The following is a 20,244-nucleotide window of genomic DNA, read 5'->3' on the forward strand; positions in this document are numbered from 1 at the left end:
CATCCTCATTCAAAGTTGATGTTGCTCCTCTTTTTGTGTGTGAAGAACTGGAGACTTTAAAGCCTGGCGTGTCAGTGGGCACACATAACCAATTCTTTATGTCGTTTCCTGGGCATTAGAAATTTCTGTCCAAGAAGATGTATTTCCCTGTATAAGAGAACTTCGGTAAGTTACATAACCTCAAGACAGCAAGACCTTAATCTCGCCACTTGTTCTCGGGAACAGGGCTCTCAAAGGCTCTTCTCCCTCCTCACCTTCTTCCTCCCATATCTCGTCCGCCGCATTAAGTTTCTCCTCCACTTCCTCGAAGTCATCACAGAATTTCTCAGCAGCTTTCTCAGTAATCTCCGCCACCAATTTCGAACTCTGCAACTTCTTCAAATTTTCTGTTGCGTCCATGAGTGCTGATGGCAAGAAGTCGTCTAGAATCTGACCAGCTTGCGACAAAGCAGCAGGCTGGAATGCTTCCAGTGTACGGATGGACCTGAGATCGTCTTTCGAGGTATCGAGCGGGTCCAGCGCTTGGATTAAAGGTTGAAGCGCAGAGGAGGTGAGGAAGAAGGCATATTGCGACTTGGTCAATATTGTACTGTATTTTTCGATGCTCTCGTCGATTTCTTCGATCCGCGACACCGTGAAATCAAATGGAGCAAGAGTACTTCGAGCACAAAGCAGACAGTTGATGGAGAATATGGCGTCAGATGGAGCTGGGAGGTTCTTAGCGAGATTTTGGGCTCCTGTCATGAATGGATCGAAAGCTTCGGTCAAGATGGGTCGGAAATCCGCCTCTCGACTATCAGGGGAAGTAAAGGACGTCTCGTAGGTCTTCATGATAGCTGTTAACTGCTTCAGTCCCTCTTGCAAGAACTCCGGTGGGTGCAGATTGTTCGGTGGAAGCTGTGTATCGTTTTGTAGACTTGCGACATGGTCACGCATCAGAATTCGGAATTGGCGAAGAGCAGACTCTTCAAGTGTTGAGAGCGACTCGAGGAGAACAGATTCATCCCCGAGTAGCTTAGAAAATGTGACGCGATAGAAGTTGAGCAGGTTGGCTATCTTGTAAGCTGTGATAGTCTCTTCATGGCTTTGAATCACTTGGCCTATTCGTTGGCGAAGTACCCGTGCGACGCCAGCGACATCTCGATCGACGAGCTCATTCAATGCCTTCAGCCCGTCGAAAGAGCTGTTTTCTTCGTCCTCATCAACACCTACACGATTCCAGGGCTCACTATCCCTGCCTGCTTGAATCCCTTTGGCGATCTCGTCGCCATCTGAGATGAAGAGTACTTCTAAAGCTTCTCGTTCACTCACGGTTGCGGAATGTGTCCATGCCAGCATATCGCCTACGTAGCGGAGCGGATCATGGGCTGCTAGCTCTATCGGCTTGGTGGATGCATTCTCTTCACCATTGACAGATGATCCTGTCAAAGCGGTGTAGAAGGAGTCTGAAAGAATGTGTTCTCGAGCTTCAGCAAAGAAGTCGAGACAATTCTGGAACAAGGATGGCCGCTCAGCCAAAACTCTCAAGGCTCTCCTTATGGATGAGCTGATCTGGGGATTCTCCAAGTTGAGTGATTTGAACTCTCGTTGAATCCACCTGTACAGCTTTTGGAAAGCTCCATTGAGGTTTTTGGAAACCTGTTCCATGATCTCGAGACCTAGACGCTGATTCTCTGTCCCAAGCAGAATTTCACAATCAGTCTGGATTTTCTTGGCTCTTGCTAAGATCGAGAAGAACTTGTCATTGACAGGCTCAGCAGTAGAAGTTAGAGTTGCAATGTCATCATCTGACATGATGAAATGGGCGTTAAAAGCCTTCAATAATTGTTGCTTGTTTTCGACCTGGTCCTTCTGCTTCATGAGCTCAGAGGCCTCCTCGAGTACCGGAGCAGTCTCCAGATGAGCTGCCATGATGTGACGCTTCATCTCCTCACATCCCTGGTTGAGGCTTGCGATGGTGAGCCCAATTCGCTTGAGTTGCTACGTACTGTGTCAATATAGGTTGTGTCACTGAAGGTAAATTCGAGCAAGCATTACCTCAGCCACCTGACCGAACTCTCGAATGATGTCTCCATTGCTCTCAAGGACTTCTTTTTGAACATCGAGTCTCAATTGCCGCCGAGTTTCTGCGTTATTCTGAGTATTGCGCTTGTCTAGCAGGGTGAGAGCATCTCTAATATCCGAGTCTGCATAGGACGCGGAAAGGACAGAAGTGACTTTTGATGCTAGCGGATTGCTTCGAGGTTGTGTTCCTGTAGGAGATGTGGGTGAGTCGAACCCATCAGACAAACCTGACGGTTTTCGGGCCAGAAAGTAATCAGATGTCATTTCTTCAACGAGCCATCCTGGTGTTAATATTTCCCGAATATGAAGGTCTCGCCAGCCGTCTCCTTCTAGGGGTATCGGAGACTATGCCCAATCTGTTCTACGGCGAGGCTGAATGTCAGCCCCCTCGGCATGTCGCGTTTAGCGCGCCGAGAGCAAGGCAGCATCAAGTCACTCGTGCCCCCCATTACTCCCTCGAGGATGCATCCAGGTGACTCTTGAGATCACAACAACATGGCCTGAACTTGCCTTTCTTCAAATATCATAAGACAAAACAAAGACACCAAAGCACGTAATTTTTTCTGTCAAATGCTCATCTCCTTGCTTGATACCCGCGTGGCGACCCATGACTCTACACATCTATCACAGCCCAGGCTCACCCATTCTCTATCTGCCCTCCCAAAATCTGGGAATCCTATGAGACTGGAGGCCATCTGTGTTCATTCTTTCTGCCACAATTATGAAGACCTCGAATTTAATCTCGAGACTACTCCCAACGAACCCTCAAGGACGATCCATCTACGATGATCTGCGAGCCCATGATGAGGAGTCGGACTTGGAAGAACAAGCGGGGATGGCACTTGATGAGGAGAATCTGAGATTCCGAGATGACGAGTTGGGAGCTGCAGATGCTTTCGGGGAAGCGAGTCGTATAACAACAGAGTCCACAGCCTTTCTGCCTGCTACTCAACACAATAGACAAGCTGGGATGGCAAATGTTCCGAGAGCCAAGTCACGTAATAGATGGATGGCGCAGTCACCGAGACTATTGGAGGAGGATGGAGATGATGATGTTCCAGCTTCATTATTGATCGAAGGCAACGAGATCCCAGCTCCAAGCACACCTACGAAAGCTCGACCAAGGCAAGGAAAGGCTCCGAAGAAGCATACTGCCATACCAGGGCCATCCAATAGAGAGACCCGAGCTCACTGGGAAGCTGCTCAAGCACAGCAACGGTTACATAATGAGGAGGATATCTCCCCTGGCTTACCACAGCCAGCCCGGCATAATTTTGGACCGCTCACTGGCAGTGCTCGGGAAAAGGCTATGTGGAGGTGGATCAATGTCGTAAATCTTGATGGCTTCATAGAAGAAGCATACGAGTACTACATTGGTGCTGGAATATGGTGCATAGTTCTGGATAAGGCTCTTAATCTTTTGTAAGTTACCTGTCGACCATTGTTGGAAGATTCTAACGACATCGCAGGCAAATCATATTCGTTGCTGTGTTTACGACATTCCTTACACACTGTGTCGACTATTCTGCAATTCCTCACAGCAAGAAGCTGTCACAGGTAGTGGTTCCGCAGTGTACCAAAAATATATCAGGGATGCCGAACGCAGCGATTTGGCTATTCACACTGCACATATTTTGGAGGGTGTACCAGCTTTTGATCGATGTTCCTCGCTTAATGCGAGTACGGGATTTCTTCGTCCACCTCCTCGAAGTTCCAGATGGGGACATGCAAACTATCTCATGGCAAGATGTAGTAGCCAGAATCATGGCCTTGAGAGATGCAAACCCAGTCACAGCCGAGAAGATATCTCCGCAAGCTCGGAAGTACTTGGGAAGTCAATCAAAGCAGAGACTGGATGCACACGATATCGCAAACCGTCTGATGAGAAAAGAAAATTACCTGATCGCCATGTTCAACAAGGATATTTTGGACTTGACCTTGCCATTTCCCTTCCTGCAAGACCGCCAGCTCTTCTCCCGCACACTGTTATGGAACCTTGACTGGTGTGTTATGGGGCTGATCTTCAACGACTCTGGTCAAGTCCGACAATTGATTCTGAAGGACTCGCATCGACGACAGCTAAGCGAGGCCCTTCGCGGTCGCTTTCTTTTCGCTGGCTTCATGAACGTTATTTTTGCTCCGGTCATTGTGATTTATCTCATGATTGTTTACTTCTTGAGATACTTCAATGTAAGTCTGTTTTTTTTTTCTTAAATTTTTTTAATGTTGTCTTGCTGATTTTCGCAGGAATACAAGAAAGACCCGTCGGCGATCGGATCTCGTCAATATACACCGCTTGCCGAGTGGAAGTTCCGAGAGTTCAACGAACTACACCATCTATTTCACAAGCGGGTCAACATGTCATACCCCTTTGCTTCTCGCTACTTGGACCAATTCCCGAAAGTTAAAAGTGTCCAGTTCGCAAGATTCATGTCATTCATTGCTGGCGCAATTGTATCGGTTCTTGCCGTCGCTACCTTATGGGACCCTGAGTCCTTCCTCAGCTTTGACATTACCTCTGACAGGACTGTTCTCTTCTATTTGACTGTCTTTGGTGGTATCTGGGCGGCCATGAACGGGATGATACCAGAAGAAAACCTCGTATTCGAACCAGAATACGCCTTGCGGCAAGTTATCGAGTACACTCATTACATGCCAACACAATGGCAAGGCCGACTACACAGCGACGAGGTGAAAAGAGAATTTGCGACGCTCTACCAGCTAAAGATCGTCATCTTCCTTGAAGAAGTCCTCAGCATCATAGTCACACCATTCATACTTTGGTTCAGCCTACCGAAATGCAGCGACCAAATTATTGATTTCTTCAGGGAGTTCACCATTCATGTTGATGGTGTTGGATACGTTTGCTCATTCGCCGTCTTTGACTTCAAGAAGGGTGATGGTCGAAAGCCGTTGCACGGAGGTGGGAATGCTGATATCAGAGACGAATACTACTCCACCAAGCATGGCAAAATGGCCGCATCATACTACGGATTCTTGGACAACTATCTCCTCAACCCAAAGACCGCCGTCCAAGGCCATGTTCCTCCCGGACAGCGCCATCACCACCCACCACCGTCCTTCCCTGGCCTCATGTCCCCCACGTTAGGTGCGGAAATGCAAACATCACGCATGGGACGTAGTGAGAGACGACCCGGCAGTCGAGCAGTCAACATTCCTCCAAACGCACGCACACCGCGCTTTACACCGTCTGCAGCCCACGGCTCTCCAATGCAATCCATCCTGCTCGATCCACACCACCAACCCTCCAATTCCGGCTTCGGTGGCCGCAGTGTCCGACGCGGCAATTCACGTTCTCGGTACCAAGCGCGCCAAAACATCATCGAAGAGCCCATGGAGGACGACGAGGACGGAGCGGCTACCAACCGCGAAAATCGCAGCTCAGGTAATGCGTACGATAGTGGCGGCGGACTTGACGAGTCGAGATGGGAGACTTCGCCTACAAGAGCCGCAGCTAATGACGCGCCTGAAGAGGAGGTTGAACCGTCTGGAGGTGGCGTGTTAGGGCTATTGTACCAATTTCAGAAGGCGCAGAACGACGGAAGGCCGGGCGTTATTTGATTCTTGTATTTTACTTTGAGATTGGGTTAAGCATGTTCGGGCGTCTGGGGCATTTGGGCAAGGTGTCCATATATAACACCAGGGCGATTGTAGGCGCATGGTCGAGGGTTTCTTTAACCCTCTGATTGAGTAGATATAGGTTCTTTAATAGAACTCTATTTGAACATCAACACCTCTCATGATTGACTTTGCTTTAACTTGAAGATATTGAGCAGGTTTCTCCAGAATGATCGGAAGCAAAAATATGAGATCATCGTATCGTATTATTGGTCCAAATTACTACCTGGGTATGTATCAAAACTCCCTGAGCGCCATCACTCGTTGCTCCTGCATTCTTTAGTAGCCCCGACTTATAGTCAACCAACCTCAGCGACAGCTCCACACGCTCTCAATACTAATGCGCTTCTGGTGATCCCAACCCATTCTGACCCATCTCAGATCCAAAGACCGACGCTCAGCAGCCTTAAACCATGGTCTCCGAAGCGTGGTGGTGACCATTCGCAGCCACGGGCTTGCGAGAAGTATAGCTACTTCCATTCCCCACTCCACTACCCACGCCATTCCCGTTGCCATGATGACCTGAAACACCAACACCATGACTACTACCGATATGACCATGGCCACCCATATCACTACCAGCAATACCCCATCCAACCTTGCGAGTGAAAACCGCATGCTCCAGATCTACTTCTCCACCAGATCCAGGGAACGCAACAGCGCGGTTCAATGGGATGTGGTTGGTACGCCAGTCCCAGATCGAGGCGTATACCATGCGGTAAGACGAGAAAGCCATGACTGTTCCAATGATGGCGCCGGCGAGGCAGTCATACCAGTTGTGATACTCGTCGATGGTGAGAGCGCCTGCGATTAAAGTAGCGCCGAGGATGGGTGCATATGTAGCGATGAGTTTCCACATTGCTGGGCTGAGGGACAGATGTTATTATATAATGATAGGTGTAAAATACCTGGGAAGTGACGGATACTTACTGATAGTTCGACCACACCTTCAACTTGGCATTCAGATACAAGCTCAAGAACACGAACCCCGCAAACGCAGCCGTCGAATGCCCACTCGGAAAGCTCTCCAACGAATCATCAATCTCACTCTCATCGCCCGTACAAATCGTACGATCATACATAATCTGCCTCAACCCATTCCCCGTCTCCTGGGCCGTAATAGCCGGCAAATTCGGCTTGCACACAGCCAAGAAGTGCGGACGCAGACCACCGATCAGCCATTTCAGGAAGACTTGGAAGACGGCGGCGGTGATGAGAGAGTAGAGGAGCCCGATGTTCGCGTTGTTGACGTCCCAGAAGGAGCGGATCCGGATCTGCATGATGAGGAAGATGGCGATGGGGACCAGGGAGGCGAGGAGGGCGGCGGCCCAGATGGGGACGATTTCGTTGCGCATGGGGTATGCGAATTGGGGGTAGACGATTTCACCGTCTTGGAAGAATACTGGGAAGGATCGTGAGGGCGCAGGATGTGCGGTGTAGACCTGAAGTGTCGGATGTTAGTATACTGCATCATCATTTCTTATTTTCACTCCCACCAAAGGCGGAAGATTTGGGGCTCTGGAGCGGCATATACGTACTCCAAGACCGATCATACCCATAGCAGCCATAGTGAAGATATCAAGCCAAGTAACTTTCAACCACTGACCAAATGTTGGACGTCTGCTCATGTTCATGGCGACAGGAGGCGCTCTCTTCTCGCGGTGGTGTGTAGTTGTGGTCGTCTCTGCGGCGACTGCAGGATCGCGTTGTCTGCGCTTGAAGAAATTCATCTTTTCGGTGTTTTGAGTTGTGGTGAGATTTTGCGGTCTCAGATTCAGATTTCTGTTTGTCGAGATCGAACAGACGTCCTATCAGCAAGGGGGAAGAGAATAAAACAGAAGATGGAGCAAGACGATGGTATAGATTTATCGAGAATCGCTTCGCCTAACGAAGTTATGACGGAATCTTCGTCTTGTACGTGCAGTGAATCCGTACTATTCAGACTAGATGTCAAAAAAGAATGGCTTTCACAATCACGATGGCAGATTGCCATGTACTTATCCCCTTTGTTGATCGCCCTCAACGCGCTACGTCACAGCAAGCGAGCGAGCGAGTGGACGGCTGGTACTCCGTGCAAGGGTCCAAAACCAAGGAAATCAAGACATTGGCCAAGGACGGACAAGCCTTGCGGAGAATTTCATCAAACCGTTACGTTTGTCGTACAAGAGGAATCGGCGATGCGATGCGATCACTTGATGCATGGGAGCTTGCTTGGTTTGATTTGATAGGGTTGGCGGATAAATAGTGTGGTGTTTTGGAATGATGAGCCGGGGGTGGCTGCAGGGAGGAAGAATCAAGCTCTTTATGATGGGCTTGGTGTTCTTGGTATGCTGGGCATCAATCATGGCTGATTTCAGGACGTGAGTCTGGGCACGACTGTTCGTCATTTTCGATTCACATTCATTTAAATTTACCTTTATCCGGGATACTGAGGTCCAAACCTCAATGTTAAAGCGACCAATAAATAGGTATGCTTGTCTAGGATGGACATAGTTCTTATAGACCCTGATTTAACCATAATTTTGGAAGAAGTGATAGCTAGAACGCATCCTCTACGATTCGAAGTAGTTGTGAACGTGGTTTGGAGTTCATAAACCTCAAGAGACAGATTTAACCAAGTTCTACCTATCATCCCATGATAGAGGAAATTGACTGACCTATAATAAGGTCGGTAACCTGAAACTTTTTCCAGTCTCGCAATTCCTCATGAGATGAAGCAATTCAATTCTTCGAGAAGGCAGTTACGCAGGTATTAGCTATATAATACCTACTGTTACAATGCCGAGTCGCGTGACTAGTAGGAAAGCTTATTCCATTACATATATATATTGGCCATAATTAGAAGTAATATGAGAACTCCTGATTACTACTGCCTGTTCTGACTGCACAGGAATGATAGGGAATCATCTTCGACAGGAAAAAAAAAAGTATGGGTATTGGTATTTTTGCTACATACATGATAGTGCAATCAAAAGCTGACAAGTCCAGCTGCACTGTTACGCTTCGCTCGACTCAGGCAGGCGTGTAAACAAAAGTCGCCCTGCCTAACCCAGTCCGTTTCCTCCAGGAAGTAACACAAACCAGAACGCCACCATCAAAGACCCACGATCCCCCATGATAGAGTCATTATCGAAAGACCAATAAAATCAGTAAGGAGAATTAACAACATCCTCCTTGCCCAGCTTGTATCTGCCACTTTCTCTGGTGCCAACACGACCAGCATCACTTCTTCTTCCACCAAAGCTTCCACCACCGATACGGACTGGTGTGGCGATGCTCTCTCTGGTAGGCTTCTTGAAAGACTGTTTGGCGACCATGTTGACTTCATTTGGCAGAGCGACAATGACGTTCTTGTCACTTCCATATTTGAAGTTGTCTGCCTTGACCTCTTCGGCATAGCGCTTGATGCTGTACGGATCCTTGCTGCCACGAAGAACCTTCTTCATGTTCCATGTGACAATAAATGGTCCGGTCGCAGTAATGATGGAGGTCTCGGACAAGCCTTCTCCAGTGTTGAATCGTGCGGGGGTGAAGGATAATGCCGCTCCGGTTTCGTGCTGGAATTGTGCCACGTGAGATGGAGTAAGACCAAGACGCCGAGGCTGTGGCTTCGAGTCCTTCCCGAAAGACTTCTCGAAACCAAGTTTCCCTTCGTTCTTGCCGTCCTTTTGCAGAGCATCAATAAGCAGGAGATATGTGCGGCAAGTAGCAAGAACCCAGCGACCATCCGCGCTGACATCGAGACCAATGATTGGCTCACCAAGAGCGGGAATGTGAGTTTTCGCATTGATGCCAAGTCGGTCGAACATGCGAATATCACCTTTATTGCTTGCAACTGCGATGTAGCCCTTCTCGGTGGTGGCAGCAGCTGAAAAGTCGTTCTTCGATACGTACTGCTTGAGCTCCGAATCAACAAGCTTGTTGCCAGCCAGGCGAGGATCGATCCGATAAAGTGCATTTCGTGACAACCCGAGGAATGTTTGTTCACCAGACATTTGTGCAAATTTGCTCTCTGGAGCGAAAGTGTTCACGGGGATATCATCGTGAACTTTCCATTCATCAACAATCTTGCCATACTCCAAGTCCATCCGGTAAAGCGAATTCGGGTCGGCCTCGTTCTGTAGAATCATGTTCGTATCCTCGGCATGAAGCATGACTTTCTTTGGACTGAACAGCTTTCCATTGGGTGTCTCAACTTTCGAAATATTGGTAGAAAACTCGAGATTGTTGTTTGGAGTGTGTTTGAACACGCCAATTTTGGATCCTCGAACCACGAATGACCGATCGTGCTTGTAGCCCACTGCTAATTGCGAGTTGACATTTCCGTCGTCATCTTTGGTAACCACATCATCTTCGTCTTCATCGCTGTCGTAGTGCTCGCTCTTTTGTCCGTCATCTTCAATCACTTCCTCCTCAACTTCCTCTTCTTCCTCTTCCTCCGGCGCATCATCCATTGCCAGGTCCTGGAATGCCTCGAGGACATAGTCGCGTTCATCTTCCTTGCTCTTGTTCCATTTGATCTCGTTCAACTGCTCCCAAAGTGCTTGCATCAAACCTTCTTGAAACCGTGTCTCGGTCTCCTGATTCTTGAATCGAAGAAGCCATGAATATGCATCTCCGTTTGGAGTGTATGCGTTGAAGATAAAGGACAAGTATTCGAAGTTGAATACTGGATTGATGTCGGCGATAACTTCTTGACCAAGCCAATCTCTATCGTCACTCGAAATTTGAAGCCAGTACTTCCATTTTCCCACTTCTGAAACAACAGCGGTGACATTGGAGTCTTGTAAGATGAATGCTCCCGACTGGAAGTCGAAAAGGTGGAGTTCTGCAAGTTCGTTGGCAAGAATAGAATGTGCCACTGGATGTGTGAGAACAGGTGGAGCTTCCGTAGGGACATCTTCTTTCACAGAAGCTTTGCGAGGCTTCGTCGGGGTACTTTCTCTCTTTAGTGCCGAATTGGCCGTGTTTCGCGATGGTGGCGGCATCGTGTTGACAGGTGACGAGGTTTCGGGACTATGAGTCGGACTCGCGCTTGGAATTGGCTGTTCGCTGTCAAAAGCAAATTGTGCAAGGTCCTCAACAGTCGCGGTTTGGTGGCCCTTCCTATGCTTTCGTTCGTATTGACATTGGACTGCGATCAACTCAAAAGCTTCTACTTCGGCGTTTCCGATCGAGTTGTCGCAAACAAATTCGTAGAGATCGCCGACGTCCCCGCTCAAGTCTCTCCAGGCCAACACTTTCTCTCCGCCCTCTCGAATCTCTGATCTGAAATGTAAACCTTCGTCGAGGAGGAATGTCTTCTCGTCTCGTTCAGCGCCCAAGGCAGCAATCTCGGCGTCTTCTCCGTCCTCGTCGTCCAACAGCTCCTCTTCACCCTCCTCGTATGCGCGTTGTACGACGAGTTGATATTGAAATTCTTGATTGGTCCGACGAATTCTCGCCGCCGCGTCTTTGAAAATGAGCTCGGAGTATCCCTTGGGGGAAAGTGGGCGGACAAGATAGAGTTGTCCTTGGGGTAATTCGACGAGAGATTCTTTCGAAGTATCGCCAAATATCAGCTTTCCCACTATAACATAAGTCAGCAATTTTTCAGGGATGGGTTGAAAGCAGTCGTTGTTGCCCTTTCAAATGGGCGTGGAGGGGTAGTAAACAAAGAAAGGACGACTAACCATTTCTGAGGACAAACATGGCTCAGTAGATTCGAAACTGCTGTAAGGAATGCACGAGATTTGTAGGCACCTGGAGGTACCTCAAGATGTCACCGAGTTGTGAAATAGTTGTTAGATGTTAGAAAGATGTTTGCTTCCAGGTGCATCATCCTCCTGCCTGTCTAAATCTTGCCGTGGAGGGGTTGCCGTCATTGTCTAGAGAGTTTCAGGACTAGTTTGTCAGCCACTGTGGCTGTGCAGATCACGAGACCTTCGGGGGCAAAGTCTGCTTGTCACATGCTGATTCACTTTCGCTTTCGTCCAGCTTTATTCAATCTCGTTCCTTTCACCAGAGTTCAAGTGGTGTCTCAAAATAAAATGGTTTTGGAATCATAAGACATGTCTCGAGCACTGAAAGTTTCAGTTGAAAAGGGAACTTGATTTAAAGCTTCTTAAGTTGCCACTGGTACATTTTGTGTCCTCAGCGCAACACTTCCTCCAAGTACACGATCTTACTTGTTGACTTGTAGAGTCACCATCGGGAATGGGGTTTTCTTAATTTTGATACATTAAAGCCTTTAGGTAATATGAGCCGAGTCTAACAGGTTTCCAGCCTTGGCTATGGAACGGGACAAATTGGATATCTATTCTCCATTATCTGCATTCTCTCTAGAATTTGAGCCAAAGAGTTTTTCATACGCGGACACTATGAAACATATCGTTCCTACTGCTGCCAGGAGAAGCAATGCCCAACAAAAATAACTCATCCATTTCCTTGAACAGTCTCTCAGCCTGTCAGCTTGGCTGGACGTCCGCTCGTGTGGTGGAAGAGTGTTGTTAGGCGCACCAGGCTCGATTGATTCACGACGAGCTTGCACATCTCCGAGTTCGATATCTCTCCAGCCCTGTTCCTCGGCAGTCTGAGCCATAGGTCTGAGGATGTCAGGCATGATTAAGAACTTCCAAAAACTTACGTGGTTGTTCTTCCTACTCTCGGAGGAAGCTGTTAAAGATAAGAAAATTCTCTTGTGGAATAAAGTTGACTTTGAGATAAACCTCAATGGGGTGTGTTATATATCAGATATGAAATGAAACAATGTCTTTGACACAGGTCAAAGACAGTCTGTTCTCGGGTACCACCTCTAGATTCCGTACACTGGTCTTTGTTATGACCGCATGTGTGGGCTTTCAACAAGCACACCATTGTCCTCATTTCTTTTCCAATACAAAAAGCCCTTGGATATACAATTCTTAGTGACCTTTCACCATGTTTCCTGCCCGGCCGTAATTATTTGATACGGATCTCTATCAACCTGGCTAACGTCAATACTGAAATCCTCATCTCCTCCCAGTTCCTCTACGACCGTCTTCCTCAATGCCGGCATCATTCTCTGCTCCAAGAACGCTCTTTCGGAATTACTGTGAAAGGCAGTGACTACGCATCGTCCAGCTTCAATAGCAGCTAATGCTTCGTGATGGCTCAGTTCGCCTGTGAACAAGAGATCGACGTCGAGCCCGTTCAGCATTGAGCCGCCTGATCCAGCGCATATCCCAATGGTTTTGATGGGAATATCAGATCTCTGCCCGTCGAGGTACTTTTGTGGAACAGCGACGGAGACACCGGCTTGAACTTGGGTGTTGGAAGAGGTAGCGAGTCCAGTCATGATGCGCTGGACCAGTGCTCCTAAAGTCTGCGGACCAGAGAACGTCACAATCCGACCATAACCTGCAGACGAAAAATGCTCTGGAAGGACGGAGAGATCTGGAACTGCATTGATGACTTTGCGCGTGTGATCGCTTGTGCATTGTTAGCTCTACTCTTTGTATCGGATAACAGACCAATCTTACCTCACGTTGTCTTTCGTCTGAGTGACTATATCAGCTAGCCAGTCATTCAAGCCGCCCGATACTGCATCGACAGCTGTGTGGGGACTGTAGACGCTGATTCCTTCCGAAGCGAGACGGAGAAGTGAGTTTTGCTGAGTATTGGCGAGCGTGAGTGACTTGAGCGGGCGGAAAATGATTGGATCTGGTAGTGCTAATAAGTATAATGCTCTGGTATGAAGTCGAAGCGACAGGCCTGGAGACTCACGATAACTTATAACAATTGAATGCTCTCCCTTGATAGCTTCTTCTGCTACGGCTTGTGTGAGGTCGATCGTGAGGAGCGCACTTTTCGCTAGCTTAGCGTTTGACCGTTGAGGCGCTTCGAGGAGAACTTGCTACTGTCAGATTCTAACACGACAAAAAATGTATCTAGAATACACACGGCCTGTATTATCAAAACTCTTGTCTGCCAAAGCCTCTGGATACCTACCATCACGTTAGCGTGGTTGAAGCCATTGAGCACGTGGACAAACCTACAACTTCCTCATCGCACCAACCACGGCATTAGAGAAGGGCGACGAGGTCACGGTTGAAGAAGACATGGTGGAGATGGTGGTGAAGGATCTTCGGATCAATCTTTGAGCCTTCATCACAATCTGAAGTTGAGCTTCAGAACGATTGTGTTGTGTGAAGCTGTTGGAGTTCTGTTTAATCAAGCTAGCTCAACCTCCCCATAGTTCGCCAAATTTGCCACTTTCGGGTTGGCCATTTTGATGACTAAACAACGGCCTCCTCTTCGTGTCATTTGCTTGGCCGTAAGCTCAAAATTCCAAGGATTGAACCTACATCAAATATCATGCGGTTGAGGACCGATATACGGTTGTCCTTGATAACATGACGTTATTCGCAGCGCAGAGTTTCGAAGCAGATACTTATCGAATCACTATTTTTACTTGTCCTTCCACTATTTGGCTCAGCCATTCTTACATCCTGTTGTTTTAACTAGAGCACAATTCAGAGGGCGACGTACGAGCCCCGAGATTGACGTCCCGGCAGATCGGCGATACCAGCTTATATCAATGTCAGATTGGCGAATGAGGGCTGTAAGTCGTCGCGGCCTCGATGTCTTTATTTTGGGAGCGTCTACGTTTGCTCAGCCCTCAAGAAACATAAGCATCTGCCACCGCCAAGATGTGAGATGCGGATCTGCCTCTAAACTTCGGATCTTACACCAAGTGGCTCGAGATGATCTTTGAGTATATAGTAGGTGTTGAGTCTTCCTTTGTGCGGTATAATTGCTTTGCTCACCGTTCTCTTATCTTATAACGACTTTTCTTTCCAATATTTATCCTGCTTGCTCGATTTCTTGTTCTTGCATTTGTCATCTCAATTATTGGCTACTCATATCTGTTACCATGACATCAGTACTTCGATTATGGGCAGTGCTTACTCTCTGGAACTTTGTGACTGCCACTCCAATTCCTGCCGAGAATAGATCAGAAGCATGCGCATTTAATCTCCCATCATCCTACGCCGCTCTTGGAGACAGTTTTGCCGCAGGTCTCGGGTCTGGATTTCCAATTGGCAACAATGGTATGTCTGATATGCAAGACTGTGTCCTCTACAACCAATGCTAACTCACTCCAGTTCAATGCCAGCGTCAAAACGGTTCTTACCCATTTCAGCTCTTGGAATTGGATCCATTCAGTGGCAACCGGTCCACCTTCAACTTTCAGGCCTGCTCCGGCGACGAGCTTGATGATATTGATTCCCAAGTTGCAAAGCTCGCTCAGAACAAATATGACTTTATTACACTGACGATCAGTGGAAATGACTTCGGATTTGGTGATATTGCAGTACGTCACCAAGTTGCTACAACGTATTCAACACTAACTCAAATCCCTAGGAAGCTTGTGTTTATCAAACTCTCTCACCCAACATTACGAACCCGCAACAAGTTTGCGATACAGCTTTCTCCACAGGTGAAGCTCAGGTGAAGGATAAATCCATCTGGAAGAAATTCGACCAGAAACTTTCCCTAATCAAATCCTCGGCTCTCAACAAAGGCGGTCGGATCTTCGTTACAGGCTACACGAAATTCTTCGCTACCCCAATTGAAGGCGACGCTTGCGACTCTATCTCGTTCTTTCCCATCCCTAAACTGGCAGCTCTTAACATGACAGCAGCCAATCGTCGTCGCGCGAACGCCATAACCGTCGCAGTCAACCTCGGAATTCATAAGTCTGTCTCCAAAGCTGGCCCGGGTGTCGTGTTTGTCGATTTTGACAAGTTGTATGAGGGGCGAAGATTTTGCGAGGCGAAGAATGCAGATGATCCCATTGGAGCCAATAACCCTAACGTCTTTTTCAATGATCTCAGAACAGTTTTGCCATTTCCTGGTGTTGCAGATGTTGCGAAACAAACTCCTGGCTTAAAGGTCGATATCTCGAATGTTTTGCAACAGAAATCGGTCTTTCACCCGAAGATTGGGGCACACCGCATCTTGGCTGCGGAGTTGAACTTCCGGATTACGCGTGATTCAATCATTCCGGCCAGCTTGAACCTCTAGTCTCCTTCAGCTGAAGTTGCTCCTTCTACCAGTATCTAGGACTTCTTGGGTAGCAAGATGGTGTTCAGGTTTGGGGTTACTGGCTTGAGAGGGGAAGATACCTCCGACGGAACCTAGAAAAGAGTAAAGGCAGCTTTAATGTACTTCGAACCTTAATTGAAATAAGATCAGAACCTTTCAGTTACCTCTATCATTAGATTCCACAGTACGTAAATGGTGGCAAGTTACTCCAAGGAACGCTAATCCCAAACTATGCCAAGCCCGCGGCGGCTCCCGTTCCAAAAAAGTTGCGGCTTCGGACCGGCCTGATTTCAAAGGTGCTCCCTCGACGTGCTACACATCAATTCGCAACAAGTCCAAGCAGAACCGGCAGGGAAACATGGCAGAGACAGCAGGCGTCACAGCAGCAGTGCTGAAGGAGAAGATTATGCAGACCTTAGCGGCAGTCCATGTCGACATCGAAGATATGTCTGGTGAGTGTTGACCCCGCTACGATACCCCTCCATTCGAGTTTCCAAATCTCTGGATTTCATGAGTCCTCGAGAAGTTCGCCAATATTTAATGATATTTTCTATCATTTCATAGCTCTACTGTCATGCACGAATAGAGCTAATCCTAAACAACAGGTGGCTGCGGACAAGCCTACTCTGCCATAATAGTATCACCACAATTCGAGAAGAAGACAACGCTCGCCAGACACCGGCTTGTTAATACAGCGTTGAAAGCCGAGGTTGCTGCTATCCATGCTTGGACCCCGAAGTGCTATACGCCGGAGCAATGGGAGAAATTGAAATCGGAAGAGAAGGCTCAGGTTACGCCGGGCAAGGAGACAACAGGCGGGGTGGTGAATGGTACAACGGCTTGAGGAAGGATTGAAAGATGCCACAGTATAATACGAGCCGGATGGAATTGTAGTAGAATTCTGGAAGAGAATGGGAGGTCAAGTATTGACTGGCTGAAGGAGTTGCGGCATGGATGGGTATGATACTAGAGTCTGGGGCTCAATATATGGGAGTCCTGGTAGAACGACGGCCTTGTCGGAAGAGCAACAAACTACCAGGAGTTGCAGAGCGCTGTGCCTACTAAGTCTGGAGACCAAATATTATGGGAGGAAACGACACTGGTCAAGGTGGACTCGAACATGAGAAAGTGGTCAGTGCTGTCCATATTGCCAAAGATCATTTGGACTAGACGACGGGGTCGAATCGAGTAGCGGCGTGAGAGTATCTATGCTGCTTCTCAGCAGATCCCCTTATCCTGCTCTAGGCTTGGCAAGGTTGTGAATAACCTGTGGCCAAGATGTTTCTGCTCATCCATGCCATAATCGACAAGAGATTCCCAGTCCGGTCCTCATTGATGTGCGTTTGTAATGATTTGAGGCCCTCCCATCAGCATGTAAGATATTGTCTCATGCTTTATTCGGACGAGGCTCTCAAGACCACTGGCCCAAAATGACTCCAACTACTACCAGCGAGCCCATTTGTGCTATAACTTCTCCAAGCTCAAGTCAAGTCGTTTTGCTCATTCGCTGAGCGACGAGACTGAATGCTGCCACCGAAGACATGAACAATACGATATTGTAAAACTAAATATCGTAAGCAATACCTCCAGACAAGAAAAGGGTCTACTTACGGCATTTCTCGAATAAGCGCTCTCCTCGGCATCTGTACGAGCTTCGACGAAGAGCCGGCGGAGGTTTGGAAGATTTGCCTTTGAAGATGCGATTAGACTCATGATGATAGACGAATGTGAAAAGGGGGTGGAAATCTCCTTACCATTTATCTCTAAATACTCGAAAGACCCGTTGTTTCAAGTCTCTTTTAGTAGCAGGGAGCTGCAAGTAAAGTCTTGTGGTTGCCCCTTGTTCTCGATGACACTAGCGTCATTTTGACACCTGAACCACGGAAGGCTGAAGCTGTCAACACTCGACAGAATATCAATCTCCACTTTCCACAACCACGACCCTGCAATACACATCGAGCGCATACATTCGAACCGCATCTTAAGTCATCGACATCGAGATTCTCCGAAGTATCCGGGCGATCTGCACAAAGCTGCCGTCTCACCGAACAATTAGAACAGTTGGAGGCGTATGAGGGGCACCTCAAATCGCCATCTGTGTGAGCGATGGCGGTAAATAGGATCAAAGGGGCCTTCGCGGTACCCAAGAAAGGCGAAACCTTCGAGTTGAGAGCTGGCCTGGTCTCGCAATATGCCTACGAGCGTAAGGAGGCTATTCAGAAGACCATTATGTCCATGACATTGGGCAAAGACGTGTCTGCGCTATTCCCCGATGTATTAAAGAATATCGCAACGGCGGATCTAGATCAGAAGAAACTGGTGTACTTGTACCTGATGTAAGTCTGCTGCTACTTGCGGTACTGTCACTGGATCCATAGCGCTCATCTATCTGTCAGGAACTATGCCAAATCGCATCCAGATCTTTGTATTCTGGCGGTCAACACATTCGTTCAAGATTCCGAAGATCCAAATCCTCTAGTGAGAGCGCTGGCCATCCGGACAATGGGTTGTATTAGAGTGGATAAAATGGTAGACTACATGGAGGAGCCACTACGTAAAACATTACGAGACGAATCTCCCTACGTACGGAAAACAGCTGCGATATGTGTTGCGAAACTCTTCGACCTGAACCCTACGATGTGTTTGGAGAATGGCTTTCTGGAGACTCTGCAAGAAATGATTGGAGATCCAAATCCTATGGTGGTTGCCAACTCTGTCACGGCGCTGGTGGAGATCAACGAAGCAGCTCCAGAGACGAAGGCATTACGAATAACTCCTGCTACACTCAAGAAGATGCTGATGGCGCTGAATGAGTGTACAGAATGGGGAAGAGTGACCATTCTCACAACTTTGGCCGACTACAAGGCACAGGATGTAAAGGAATCTGAGCATATCTGCGAGAGAGTTTCACCCCAGTTCCAGCATGTGAACCCCAGTGTGGTACTAGCTGCTGTGAAAGTGGTCTTTTTGCACATGCGAAATGTCAGCCAAGAATTAAACAAGCAATATTTGAAGAAAATGGCTCCCCCACTAGGTATGTTACGTATCTGAAATAATTGGTTCTGTTACTAAGCAAACTCCAGTTACCCTTGTGGCATCAGCTCCAGAGGTTCAATATGTTGCCCTAAGAAATATCGACTTGCTCCTCCAGGCCAAACCAGATATCCTCAGCAAAGAGCTCCGAGTTTTCTTTTGCAAATACAACGATCCACCATATGTCAAGCTCCAGAAATTGGAGATCATGGTACGAATAGCCAATGACAAAAATGTCGATCAGCTCTTGGCAGAATTGAAGGAGTATGCTTTGGAAGTAGACATGGACTTCGTCCGAAGGGCAGTGAAGGCTATCGGTCAGGTTGCCATCAAAATCGAGAGCGCCAGTGAGAAATGTGTCAACACCCTCCTTGATCTCATTGCCACCAAGGTCAATTACGTTGTTCAGGAAGCTATTGTGGTCATCAAGGACATCTTCCGGAAATACCCCGGCTACGAAGGTATCATTCCCACGCTTTGCAAGTACATTGATGAACTTGATGAGCCAAACGCCAGAGGTGCGCTTATCTGGATCGTTGGAGAGTATGCGGAGAAGATTAGCAATGCTGATGACATCTTGGCTGGATTTGTTGAGGGCTTCATGGAAGAATTTACCCAGACTCAGTTACAGATCTTGACGGCCGTCGTCAAGCTATTTCTGAAGAAGCCTGATAATAACCAAAGCCTGGTTCAGAAAGTTCTCCAAGCAGCCACGGCCGAGAATGATAACCCCGATATTAGAGACAGGGCATATGTGTACTGGCGTCTGCTTTCTGGTGACCTACAAGTTGCAAAGGTATGCGAAATCACCACCTATTTTCCCACATGAGACTGATCAGACAGAACATCATCCTTTCCGACAAACCTCCTATCACCACAACTATGTCTTCTCTACCTCCCGCACTTCTAGAACAACTCCTCACTGAGCTTTCGACCCTCGCATCAGTCTATCACAAACCACCCGAGACTTTCGTCGGCCATGGCCGTTATGGTGCTGACGCCATCCAGCATGCCGCTATTCAAGAACAGCGCCAAGAGGCCGCCGACAATCCTATTGCAGCTGCAGCCATCGCCGCTCAGAATGGTACTCAGAACAACGCTGAGAATCTCCTCGATATTGACTTTGACGGTGCAGCCCCAGCATCAGCTGACTTGCCTCCAAGTGGTGGAGCATCTGGCCTGGAGGGATTGGCTGGCACACCTCAGAGAGTTGCCAGTCCAGCAGCCGGACCACGACCTGGTGCGAGCAACATGGATGACATGATGGGTCTCTTCGATATGAACGGAAGCAGCTCTGGCGCTCCAGCATCAGGTCAAAATGACATGATGAATGGCTTTGCAGGTTTAGATCTCGGTGGATCTCAGCCTCCTCTGCCGCAGACGCAAATGCAAGGTGACTTGTCGAAAAAGACAAATGAGGATTTACTGGGCATGTTTTAG

General features: G+C 48.0%; 9 protein-coding genes across 9 annotated transcripts; 4 read left to right on the forward strand and 5 right to left on the reverse strand.

Annotated features, from left to right (window-relative positions):
- Nucleotides 1-180: 180 nt before the first annotated feature.
- COG6 (Golgi transport complex subunit 6) lies at nucleotides 181-2,328 on the reverse strand (the record flags this gene model as incomplete). The annotated part of the gene is made up of 2 exons (XM_058507727.1): nucleotides 181-1,980; nucleotides 2,038-2,328. 2 exons carry the CDS (start codon nucleotides 2,326-2,328, stop codon nucleotides 181-183), a joined length of 2,091 nt encoding a protein of 696 aa, XP_058356897.1.
- A 179-nt stretch (nucleotides 2,329-2,507) lies between these two features.
- On the forward strand, nucleotides 2,508-5,816 carry ATG9 (autophagy protein atg9). Its single transcript, XM_058507728.1, has 3 exons — nucleotides 2,508-3,486; nucleotides 3,534-4,254; nucleotides 4,312-5,816. The coding sequence occupies exons 1-3, from the start codon at nucleotides 2,786-2,788 to the stop codon at nucleotides 5,644-5,646; spliced, it is 2,757 nt and encodes a 918-aa protein (XP_058356898.1). The 5' UTR covers nucleotides 2,508-2,785; the 3' UTR covers nucleotides 5,647-5,816.
- Nucleotides 5,817-5,902: 86 nt separating this feature from the next.
- On the reverse strand, nucleotides 5,903-7,529 carry ONS95_014075 (uncharacterized protein). The gene is made up of 3 exons (XM_058507729.1): nucleotides 7,242-7,529; nucleotides 6,634-7,145; nucleotides 5,903-6,569 (listed from the first exon to the last, which is right to left on the reverse strand). The coding sequence occupies exons 1-3, from the start codon at nucleotides 7,431-7,433 to the stop codon at nucleotides 6,110-6,112; spliced, it is 1,164 nt and encodes a 387-aa protein (XP_058356899.1). The 5' UTR covers nucleotides 7,434-7,529; the 3' UTR covers nucleotides 5,903-6,109.
- Nucleotides 7,530-8,515: 986 nt separating this feature from the next.
- Nucleotides 8,516-11,529, reverse strand: ONS95_014076 (uncharacterized protein). Its single transcript, XM_058507730.1, has 2 exons — nucleotides 11,376-11,529; nucleotides 8,516-11,272 (listed from the first exon to the last, which is right to left on the reverse strand). Exons 1-2 carry the CDS (start codon nucleotides 11,392-11,394, stop codon nucleotides 8,850-8,852), a joined length of 2,442 nt encoding a protein of 813 aa, XP_058356900.1. The 5' UTR covers nucleotides 11,395-11,529; the 3' UTR covers nucleotides 8,516-8,849.
- An 852-nt stretch (nucleotides 11,530-12,381) lies between these two features.
- Nucleotides 12,382-14,018, reverse strand: ONS95_014077 (uncharacterized protein). The gene is made up of 5 exons (XM_058507731.1): nucleotides 13,719-14,018; nucleotides 13,624-13,667; nucleotides 13,447-13,572; nucleotides 13,203-13,383; nucleotides 12,382-13,151 (listed from the first exon to the last, which is right to left on the reverse strand). The coding sequence occupies exons 1-5, from the start codon at nucleotides 13,829-13,831 to the stop codon at nucleotides 12,617-12,619; spliced, it is 999 nt and encodes a 332-aa protein (XP_058356901.1). The 5' UTR covers nucleotides 13,832-14,018; the 3' UTR covers nucleotides 12,382-12,616.
- A 578-nt stretch (nucleotides 14,019-14,596) lies between these two features.
- On the forward strand, nucleotides 14,597-15,750 carry ONS95_014078 (uncharacterized protein; the record flags this gene model as incomplete). The annotated part of the gene is made up of 3 exons (XM_058507732.1): nucleotides 14,597-14,774; nucleotides 14,829-15,037; nucleotides 15,088-15,750. The coding sequence occupies 3 exons, from the start codon at nucleotides 14,597-14,599 to the stop codon at nucleotides 15,748-15,750; spliced, it is 1,050 nt and encodes a 349-aa protein (XP_058356902.1).
- Nucleotides 15,751-16,129: 379 nt separating this feature from the next.
- Nucleotides 16,130-16,615, forward strand: ONS95_014079 (uncharacterized protein; the record flags this gene model as incomplete). The annotated part of the gene is made up of 2 exons (XM_058507733.1): nucleotides 16,130-16,223; nucleotides 16,377-16,615. 2 exons carry the CDS (start codon nucleotides 16,130-16,132, stop codon nucleotides 16,613-16,615), a joined length of 333 nt encoding a protein of 110 aa, XP_058356903.1.
- Nucleotides 16,616-17,257: 642 nt separating this feature from the next.
- On the reverse strand, nucleotides 17,258-17,484 carry ONS95_014080 (uncharacterized protein; the record flags this gene model as incomplete). The annotated part of the gene is made up of 2 exons (XM_058507734.1): nucleotides 17,258-17,335; nucleotides 17,383-17,484. 2 exons carry the CDS (start codon nucleotides 17,482-17,484, stop codon nucleotides 17,258-17,260), a joined length of 180 nt encoding a protein of 59 aa, XP_058356904.1.
- A 393-nt stretch (nucleotides 17,485-17,877) lies between these two features.
- On the forward strand, nucleotides 17,878-20,244 carry APL2 (beta-adaptin; the record flags this gene model as incomplete). Its single annotated transcript, XM_058507735.1, has 4 exons — nucleotides 17,878-18,107; nucleotides 18,168-18,805; nucleotides 18,855-19,600; nucleotides 19,648-20,244. The coding sequence occupies 4 exons, from the start codon at nucleotides 17,878-17,880 to the stop codon at nucleotides 20,242-20,244; spliced, it is 2,211 nt and encodes a 736-aa protein (XP_058356905.1).

The sequence above is a fragment of the Cadophora gregata genome (assembly GCF_030347475.1).
Source record: "Cadophora gregata isolate MNR1 chromosome Unknown scaffold_8, whole genome shotgun sequence".
NCBI lineage: Eukaryota > Fungi > Ascomycota > Leotiomycetes > Helotiales > Ploettnerulaceae > Cadophora > Cadophora gregata.